The 10,205-nt window shown below is 32.2% G+C and overlaps 1 protein-coding gene and 1 long non-coding RNA gene across 6 annotated transcripts; one reads left to right on the top strand and one right to left on the bottom strand.

Moving 5' to 3' along the window:
• Positions 1–1,429: 1,429 nt before the first annotated feature.
• Positions 1,430–8,701, bottom strand: LOC143190660 (regulator of telomere elongation helicase 1 homolog). 5 transcript variants are annotated; one of them, XM_076395151.1, is made up of 17 exons: positions 8,230–8,701; positions 8,086–8,171; positions 7,888–8,026; positions 7,586–7,829; positions 7,354–7,533; positions 7,159–7,301; positions 6,969–7,104; positions 6,766–6,916; positions 5,954–6,160; positions 5,745–5,907; positions 5,561–5,690; positions 5,370–5,497; positions 5,257–5,317; positions 5,028–5,206; positions 2,744–2,939; positions 1,842–2,068; positions 1,430–1,784 (listed from the first exon to the last, which is right to left on the bottom strand). In XM_076395151.1, exons 1-17 carry the CDS (start codon positions 8,434–8,436, stop codon positions 1,743–1,745), a joined length of 2,619 nt encoding a protein of 872 aa, XP_076251266.1. In that variant the 5' UTR covers positions 8,437–8,701; the 3' UTR covers positions 1,430–1,742. The 5 variants fall into 5 exon arrangements, with proteins under 5 accessions (XP_076251266.1, XP_076251265.1, XP_076251267.1 ...); XM_076395150.1 differs by having other exon boundaries at positions 1,430–1,813; positions 1,902–2,068; XM_076395153.1 differs by having other exon boundaries at positions 1,602–1,784; positions 1,902–2,068.
• LOC143190661 (uncharacterized) lies at positions 8,522–9,989 on the top strand. The gene is made up of 2 exons (XR_013004304.1): positions 8,522–9,040; positions 9,098–9,989. It is a non-coding gene; the product is annotated as an uncharacterized LOC143190661 (long non-coding RNA).
• Positions 9,990–10,205: the final 216 nt, after the last annotated feature.

Raw genomic sequence — 10,205 nt, 5'->3', positions numbered from 1 at the left:
AAATTTAATTCAGTAATTAAAGCTAATTAGAAATCTAAACTAACCAAACAAACGGCTATTTCAGCATCTCCAGTGTACCGGCCCATCAAAACAATTGCATTGAACACGTGCTCTATGTTAATGAAATAGGGGTGTCAGCCGCTGGGAAAAATATTGGTATTTCTTAAATACTCCACTAAATATTTAAAATTAAGTACCAATTTAATAGGTTTATTAAAAATAAAAAATTTTAGGATGTTTAAGAAATATCGACATATCTATATTTTATCGGCACCTCTATAATCAAAAAACAAGAGTTTTTGATATTACTACATGGTGGGCAACACTGGATTCAATAGAATCGCTCTGTATGTATACAAACAACTTGGTTAAAGTCACAATACGGTGGATCCAGATGGCGGAATATTTCTCTAATTCGGAATTTTTCTGTATAATCTGTTTATGTTTCTCTCGGAATTTTTCTGTACCGTTCATGCAATTTTAAATTTTAAGGTAACTACTCTCGCAACTAAATATATGCAACCATATATACATGAAGTATGGTTACTATATACGGTCGCCCCCACTTAATTTACTTATATGTCTAAGAGATTATTATATTACTCGATGAATGGAAGCTAAAGAAATTACCAATCTTGTGGTTCTATTTTAAAAAATTGTTGATTGGTAAATTACCTGGATTGAACATGAAACAAACTGATCAGCGTTACCATTAATTTGTTCGACAATTAAATAATAAATTGCAACTACTAATTCTACAAAATTGGGTTCCTAAGTTACTTGCCTGAAAATGTTTAATATTAATTAACAGGGAGATGTGAGTACAGACCTGAATATTCGTTTTGAGCGGATTCGGCGTATTGATGAAAAAAGGCAAAACGTAGCTGAATTTGCCGCGTACGCATGTGTTTTCTGTGATGCACCGAATCTGCTCGAGCCTTGCTTTCACTATTAAAAAACAATTAGGCTTCAGAAAGTTGTTTTTATATTTATACACACAATTATATATATATATATATATATATATATATATATATATATATATATATATATATATATATATATATATATATAGTAAGTAAAACGTGACATTGGAGTTAGTAATGTAACATTACAGGTAGTTCTTATGAAGAACGTTGCTCCCGTCTTATCAAGTGAGATTGAATGAAATCAAGAACCAATAAAATGTCACAAGAAGGTTATCTCAGTGCCCTTAGTGTTGCAAACCATGTCTGCAGCCCATTATTCCATTAGTATCTTCCTTCATTGTTGATTTCATATGTAATTATTATTTCAAATTTTTCATATTGATTTTAGAAAATATATAGTTGCTACATTTTAAAGTCTTCTTTTATCAACTAGTTATCTTTTTAAAAAACTAATGGTCATAAAATAAATAAAACATTTTCCTCTTTTAAGAGGAAAAAACTAAGTAAACACTTTTTAATAAACAAATACAGTTATATGTATAAATGTAAAAATATTTGATATATATATATATATATATATATATATATATATATATATATATATATATATATATATTATTCTATACAAATAAAGGTAGAGTACCTCCACTATACTAACACTATAAGTTTTCAGGTACAGTCAGGTTATTTCTTCGTAAAAATTCTCTGTATGTTTCTTGATGGATCCTCCTGATGTACTTGTCCATTCCGATAAATATGTATCTAAAATTTGATGGCACTAACGGATCAACCTTCTCCAGGAAGTTGTTGATGTCATTGGACGAGCGATATGTTTGTATTGCGACTGCGAACTCCCTGAAATTGGGGCCTAATTTATTTTTTACCTGAAAATTAAACAATACCTATATTTACAATAATAACAATATACAAGTCTTGGTTAATCAAGGGGCGTATGAAGATAAAAATCAGTACCATAGTAAAAAATTCAGTCATGGATTTGGGATCGGCGGCTTGCTCCTGATCTGTCAGATTGTTTAAGGTCAATGATTTTTTTTTCTGGTTGCTTTGGTCCTCCGTGTTATCCTCCTTACAGCGTTTGTTATTATGAATTGTTACCAGACCGTCAATTCGATTTTTGTCTAAAAAACATGTTTTGATAAAAGTAATATTGGCATTTAATTAAAACATAGATGAAAATGTATTGTTGATACTCGCGGTGTTTTGTTATATGTACATAGCGTGACCCCTTATTTCCATCCTCAGAGCGCATTGTTTCAGGAAATTTGTAGAAAAACACTCATTTGTAGCTAGTGGCATATTTGTCCATTAGTATTGTAGTAATGATGTAAATTTGTATGATGTAATGTATTCATTCGGTCATGCGTTACCACTTATGCCCTACCACTATTTGGATTTGGGGGATGTCAGTTTATTGTACTTTTAAGAGTTGATTGTGGAATGTATGGGGAGGGGTTTCCCCCCCTCTTCAAGTACCAAATCTCCGAGATTTTTCTTTACAAATGAGTTTTATTACTCGATTTTTAACGTTCCTTGCTGAAAAGTATTTGCATACTATGTATGCATAAAATATAATAGCTGTGTAGAGGAGAGCACCTTCGAAAAATATTTTTAAAATAGTCAGCACTGCAGTCTAACAGTATACATTGAATTGCAGATGTAAAGATTCTACTCAAAGCTTATAGATGTAAAATATATAATATATATATATATATATATATAGCAATTCAATTTGACATGACATACTGACCGAGATTATCTGAAAAAGTGCTATACACAATATAAGAACTACTTACCTTCTGGATTACCGTCGCTGTTTCCCGAAGTACCTGGATATGCGTTGGGAGGCTGAACTGTTAATGACACTGAACTAGGGCCGGAGTTCGAATTATCATTATTATAGGTTTGCAAATCAAAGGTTGTTGAAGTTGTGGCTGTCGAATCAAAGGTCGATGAGGTCGCGTAGGCTAACTTGCCTTTCGAAACTGGAAACTGTGAAAAAATCGGTTATGATTCATACAATAAAAGGTGCGGCGTTCAGTAAATAGTTTGGGAGGGGGGTTTTCACCACGATATCGAATTGAAGATTTGGGACTTGAAGATGGTTCTTCATTATGTTGGAAACTTGCAAAACAAATATATAGAGTGTATAAATTATTGTTTTTATTTGGGTAGTAAGTAGTAAGATAATATATGTATTTGTACAAATATTGTTCGATATGATCTAAACCGCAACTTCTTCATTCACTATCTTTTAGTCAGCATACGGATTCAGCATTCGCGCTTTTTGGGGTCATCCTGAAGTGCTGTTTGCTAGGCTTAATGACTCATCTACCTGAACACATGGTAGTCGGAAAAAGCGAACTCTGGTGAATACGGTTGGTGGTTTAAGTCAACCTACTCAAGCGCTTTAGTAATTTCTTCGACAACTTTAACAACCCATGGTCGGCCGTTGCCAACCGACACCACATTATCATGCTTTTTAGTATATTGAGAGTGTTTGATTTTCAATGCTTCGTTAAATTACATCAAGTGTTGAGTAAAGTTCCCCTGTAAAGGCTAGCTCATAGTAGATCACCTGAGAGTTGATGCCATAACATTATTAATCTCTTGCTATAAATATTCGGTTTGGAGAATGATGGCCGCTATTAGAAGTACTTTCCTTTTCACACTTCAATATTCAATTCTATATTACCCCTCTTTTTACTTGTTGAACCTCTCAAGGGCTTATCAAGCTTATATGCTTCACCCTCTATGGTTAGACTGTAGTCTTTCCAATAAAACAGCCAATGCACGTCACAGATAACGTCAAGTATACTGCCAAATGCAGTATGTAAAAATGTAAAATTAATTTAAAACTCTGTTTCCCTAGTTAATAAGACATAGAACGCTGTCTGACGCGTCGGAACATACAACCGAATCAGTTTATAAAATTCGATTTGTGTTGATTCGATAATGTTGGGAAATGTCTACAAAATTCTTCAAAACATTAGTGCTAATAAACAGAGGTTACAAACCGACAAATGTAATTCAAAATACTAAGTTAATGCGGCAACATTGCGACGTGTTGACGTCATAAATTTTGATGACGTGTATCGCAAAGTATAACAAATCGGTCAATAGCCCTGTCCCCGACTCTGCCTGTTATATACATGACGTGATTGTCTAAATTGCCAATCGCCATATCTGGCCTTCAGTGACTAATGACTTTACACGTTCTACCGTAAAGGTATATAAATATTAGAAGAGTATCTAAGATTATACTTTTGAAAAAGAGTATCTTCATGAATGATTTTTTTCTAAATGTTGTTATTTTACTAGGTATATAAGTACTACCTACTTATTGAGTAAATGTTGGACTATCGTAATGGGTCCACTTTACAACATTAATAACAATACGATGTAAAAAACCTGTCCAGCTTTGCTGCTGAAGTAAAATTTCACACATGACCAACCGCCTTTCATTGTCTCTTGGCTTCAATTCATACGACACAAAATATCCAAGCTTTTGGATCATTCTTATGTTTTTCAAGGGATTGGAAATAGATTCTCGTGTTACTCCCAACAATTCTGAATATTCTTGCATTTTACATGGATCATTATCGAGTAATGCCTTGAAATCCTCGTTTTCTTATGTTTTTGACTTTTCAGAACGCTCTTTCTCTTCGGTGTTAAAATTACCACTTTTAAAACCTTGAAACCAGTATTCGCATGTTGAAATCGATGAAGCATAGTTGCCATAAGCTTCATACATCATTTGATGACCTTTCACCTCATTTTTCTTCTCTTTCAAGTGAAATAGTAAAACTTACTCAATACAAACTTAGACATTTTCAAAGCACATTTTTTGTTCATAGATCGATGAGATGACATACTGAAAAGGGAAGCCTGCAGTGAGACTTTAACATGAAGTTGGTTATAATTATGCAATTTGATACACAATAACACCATCTGCTGTAAATGCTTTAAAATTAATTTAAACACCTAATATTAAAATATATTAGCTTAAAGAGTCGGCATTCCTTTCTTGTGAAATAATATATTTTCAATTAAAAAATATATGTATATTTTCATCCTTACTTGTTCGTGTGCTCTTTTAAAGAACTGTGTTAAATCTCTAACGACATCGCTAAATTTGCTCGCGCATTTTATGTGTCCTTGTAGCCACTTCGGCATTTGACATCTGATCTTGAAACTACGGAAACGCATGTCTAGAAAAAGAATGGCCCCAAAATCGTGTCTGTGTCGAATAACTCTTCCTAAATAAGAAAGTGCCACTCCTTCAGTATAACGTTACTTCCTGACTTACCCACTGCTTGATTTACCGCTCTGGAGGCTTCCAAATTATACCAGTCTTGGCCCGTTATGTACTTAAACAGAACCAAAATAAGATACATTTTAAAATCGTCCATAACATTGTACCTCTTTGTCTTTAGAGTGACACTGGTTTAAATAGTCCATTTTCAGTATGACTCTGGGCTCCTTTAATGGAGGATATGGTAAGCCGATAATGATAACAGTTCGTCCATTTGCATCTGAGAAATCTAAACCTGTAAAAGTACTATTTGTGTTGACTCATCAATTACCATTGAAGAAATAACTCCCCCACCAACCTTCTGACACTTTGCCCTTACAAACGGCCATGAAAATCGCGCCTCTATGGGCGGGATCCTTGATCCTTTCATAATAACCATTCATGGCTGCGTTGAACGCATCTTTCTCACGAGGTTCTACGAATATGGCCTAAAATATATCATACATTCAAAGAGTACCAAGCAGGATGTTTGTAAAAAAAACCTTGTTATTACTGATACTGGTCCAAATGCCTCCCTCTTGCCAGGTACTTTCGCATTTGTTCATAACATAATATGAAGGAAAAAATATCAGCAAACCATCGGGTACTATACGTGACAGATTGACAATAGTAATCCCAAGTGAGTTTAAATATTGCGAATTGTCTCTAAAAGTACCATTGTTGAGCTCGAATAAAATTCCCATATACTAACCTATTTTGGAAATTGCAGTTTAGAGCTACTCCATCCGGTCCTTTGGACAATACATTGACGCAGATCTGATTTGGACTTACTATGTGTGGATTTTCTAAACTAACAGATACATCTAGTTCCAATTCTGATATAAAAGGCTTCAGTGGAGCCAGAGTACCGCTGGTTAATATTAAAGCTTTTATGTTATTGCGTAGAATTAACTCCATCCTAGGAAATACAATTTTTATATTTACACATTAAGTCAACCCGAAAAGTAATTTAATTTTTTTCTCATGTATTTCAAAGTGCAAATATATGTGCTACTTTTGTGGTAAAACCGTACTTAAACTGTAAGAATTTCTGGCCTAAACATTAAACCCATTGATTATATATTATTGTATGAATATATATTGATTATGAATAAGTATTATTAGAGATAGACGAGTTTAAAGCCATCTATCATAAAAAACCGAAAATATTTTTGGAATAACCTAATATAAAAATTCAGCTTCATAGCGTAACGTTGTATTTTAACAGAAGACTGTTTTTGCTAAGCCTATTCCAAAATATCAATCAAAAATTTAAGTTGATTTATAATTTGAGATTACAGAGAAGTAAGATGTCTTGTATGATTGAAATGTGAAAATTTGATGAATCACCTTGACCAAGTGTTCGAGTTACCAGTACTTTTTTTTAAATTATTATGATTTCATTTATGTATCATAAGTATTATACTTTTTAAAAGAAAATTTTCAGTTAACATAACTACATATTTTTTGAAAAATATAAAAAGCACATAATTATGCATCAACCAGTACTGCTTTAATACATACCCAAATCTCGGACTGAAACACCAAAAACTCAATATTCTACCTTTGGAAGGATCACTGTTACGTAATGAGTTGCTTAAAAGATTATTTCCCTTTCCACTATTCTCTTCTTTGATGTGCACCTTGAAACAAGATTTTAATTTTTCTTTGGATGCTGTAAATTACATTCCTATACTAAAGAAACACTAATAGAAAAAAAACAGTACCACCACTTCTGAATATTATTGTGAGAAAATCAGAGAAAAACAATAGGGCTTTTCCCCCACTGGCCTTTTTAGTTGTCACAAATGGAGTTATTTTATTAATCAACTGAAGTATCATATTAGAGTTTTGGCTCGATATCTATAAATTACATATACATCTACTATTGGGAGGTACTTATTGATACATACTTACACCAGCCTTTTCTAGAATGTCAAAGATGTAATCCCCAGAAAAATGTGTAACATCTTCTGTACCGTTTAATGGGATTTCATTGAGAAATTTTTCAAGCTTTAGCAATATCTCTTGAAAATTGGCCACTTTATCTAGAGTTATATCTATAAGACCAAATTTTATTTAGTTTAAATCTACTTATGTTTCCCACTATACCTCCAAGGCACATTTTAAGTGATATAGATTCTTCTATCAATAACTTAATAACTACATTAACTTCATCCACCGCCAAAGTAATATCAGATGATTTTAATTCAATAGAAGCAGACTCCTCACATACCTTCTCCACATTATGAGCCTCATCGAGGATAACTACACTGTTAGCTAAATTCAAGCCTAAAAACATCTGCTTGATGATATATTTATAGAAAACTACTTATGGATTTACAGAATGCTCTTTGAACTAGTGGATTCAATAAGTAGTTGTATGGCATAAAAATAATGTTGACTATACGTAGAAGTTCCTTGGTCATATAATATGGGCAAATTGTGTGCTTATTGCCTAGTTTCAACATATCCTCTATGTCAAAAATGGAAGTGTCTGTTAAATTTATATTGTTGTTTAAGAATCTATTAATTCCATCATAGAAGTCACATGAACTTTTTCTGACTTTCAATAGGCACTTTTGACTCTGATATAATTGCAAAAAATTATTACAGTAGGCATAGAAACTAAATTATGGGTATTACTCTTATATCCTTGTCTTGCTCACTCATCACCTCTGGATGGATACATAATTGATCTCTGGAAGCTAAAACACAAGCTCTCATATACTTATATGAAGATTTCTTCAATTCTTGCATTGCTTGAGTTAATTGTGAATGTGTTCTAAAATAAAGAGTAACCTTAATTATATGAAAAAATATGTTCAAAAATGTTATAAAAACCTAGAGGCAAATATTACAGTAGGTAATTTTAGATCCAATTGACTTGTGGGTTGTTTGCCAGCTGATCCATCCATTTCCATTAAAAGCTGATTGTAATATTCATTTTGAAATAATTTCAAACTAATACTATACAAATAAACTTACTTCCAGTTGCGCCTTTTTTAATTCCAACCAAGCTAACGAAGAACATAACAAACAAAGTGTCTTTCCTGTACCAGTGGGGCTTTCTAAAATTGCAGTACTTTCATTTTGTAAACATTCTATAACTTTTTCCATATAATCTTTCTGGATATCATACGGCGTAAAGGGGAATTGTATAGGAACTCCACGAATGTTTATTTCAACTGCCATTTTAAAACTACTATATATTTTTTAAATTATTACTCATAGGTCATTGGTAAAAGAAGAGATAACAGATAACGGATAACAAAGAGAAGAGATGAAATAAGTACTGTGTCCGTAATTTATAATTTGCAACATGTTAAGTTACCAATTAGGAAAATCACAAGGACTGTCCACTTTAATCATAGAGTAAATATAGAGGTTTAACTTAAATAGACGAAACCGAAAAAAACGTTTTGCGTAGTGCATTCAATAGCGGCTCTGAGACCACTTTTTTTATTGGTTCATTTGAATTAGCCTACGAAGGCATTTGATTGGTTCATTTCTATAAGGCGATTGTTTGTTTACGATTGCGATTATGTTATGTTGCCATTGTTTTTTCTATGATTGTTTGTTTCTGACGCCATTTTTGTGGGTCTGATATAAAGTACGATCAGCAATACAGTGCCTTAAATATATTCACTATTATTCGATTTTAATGTATCTTCATTCTCAAAAGTGTTGTGTCTCCAGTGTATGTGCGGAAATAAACACCAGACGTAGTTTTCCTTGGAAGAAACACCCCAAGTTAGCAAGATTAAGGATGTGTTTGACTTAGTATTGTTTTTACCTGGTACGTATACAATTATTTATATAAAGCATTTGTGTTCATTTATATTATTATTTACAGCAATACAACAGAAGAAATTATGAACATCTTACCCACACACTAAATCCAAAATGTGTCCAAATGAGGCAATGGTAAAATTACATTGAAGGTAAATGTAATCATACAACATGATAAGTTTTTGTTACCCTTTAAAAAGTTGTTTGTAAAGTGCCATCAATTTAAAACTTTGAATGGGTTCGTTTACTTAAAACAAATGTATGTTGGTCGAGATACTTATAAATAATATTTTGGCTTAAAGCTCCTTATTCGACATAACTTTTTCAGATAGGATGTTAATAAAATACATTAATACAAAATAGTATAATACAATTTGCAAACCAACAAGATGAGCTTGATTTTATAAACAAGAGGTTATCATGCTTGTTTTATTATATTGTTAATAGATACTTAAGCTTTCTTTTTAACTCCTCGATTTTATCATAATAAGAGCAGAGCAGTAATTTTGAAATATATCATATGTTTTAATTTTTCATTGCTGTACTTTAAAGTATTACTTTTTGGTATGTTTTCTCCATTCTGACGTATATAATACGATTTAACTATTTTAATTATCCATTCCATAATTTTCGCAATAACATAAAATAATAACTTGCCTCAATACATTTTTGTGTTGAGCAAGTAGGTAAGATATTAACAGACACAGACTTTCAGCTGTGCTGCTTTGCTTTCAGTATAAGGGAAGAAAAAGATAGGAACTTTGATACATCTTATTTGAATTGATAGCACAAAAAATATATAAAAAGGCAAAGAGCTATAGATAATGTTGATTCTGTTTCCCACAAGATATGTTATGTTTTCAATTAGATTACAGCCATTTTTATATCCACTTTAATTATTTATTATATTTTATAGAATTTAGAATTTTATATTAATAAATGGTTTTGAAAAATTATATTTTGGTTTTATTTAAAATTTAATTGGTCAGTAGAATGTGACGTCAGAAGTTAGTCACGTGATGTGTATGAAACCGTCGACCAATGAAATGCTCCCCTTATAAATTATTTTCATTACAGGTGCCTGTAATGGTAATTCAATCTAACCAATGAGATTCAGCGAAATGACGTTCTCAGCACCTTTCTGCTGTGACCACGCAAAACAATTCTGAAGT

The sequence above is a fragment of the Rhynchophorus ferrugineus genome, unplaced genomic scaffold, assembly GCF_030347505.1.
Source record: "Rhynchophorus ferrugineus isolate W39M unplaced genomic scaffold, kcgeb_rfMv2 rfM2, whole genome shotgun sequence".
In the NCBI taxonomy this organism is placed as follows: Eukaryota; Metazoa; Arthropoda; class Insecta; order Coleoptera; family Curculionidae; genus Rhynchophorus; species Rhynchophorus ferrugineus.
Note: the sequence above shows the minus strand (reverse complement) of the source record. Positions and strands in the feature narration are given on the sequence as shown.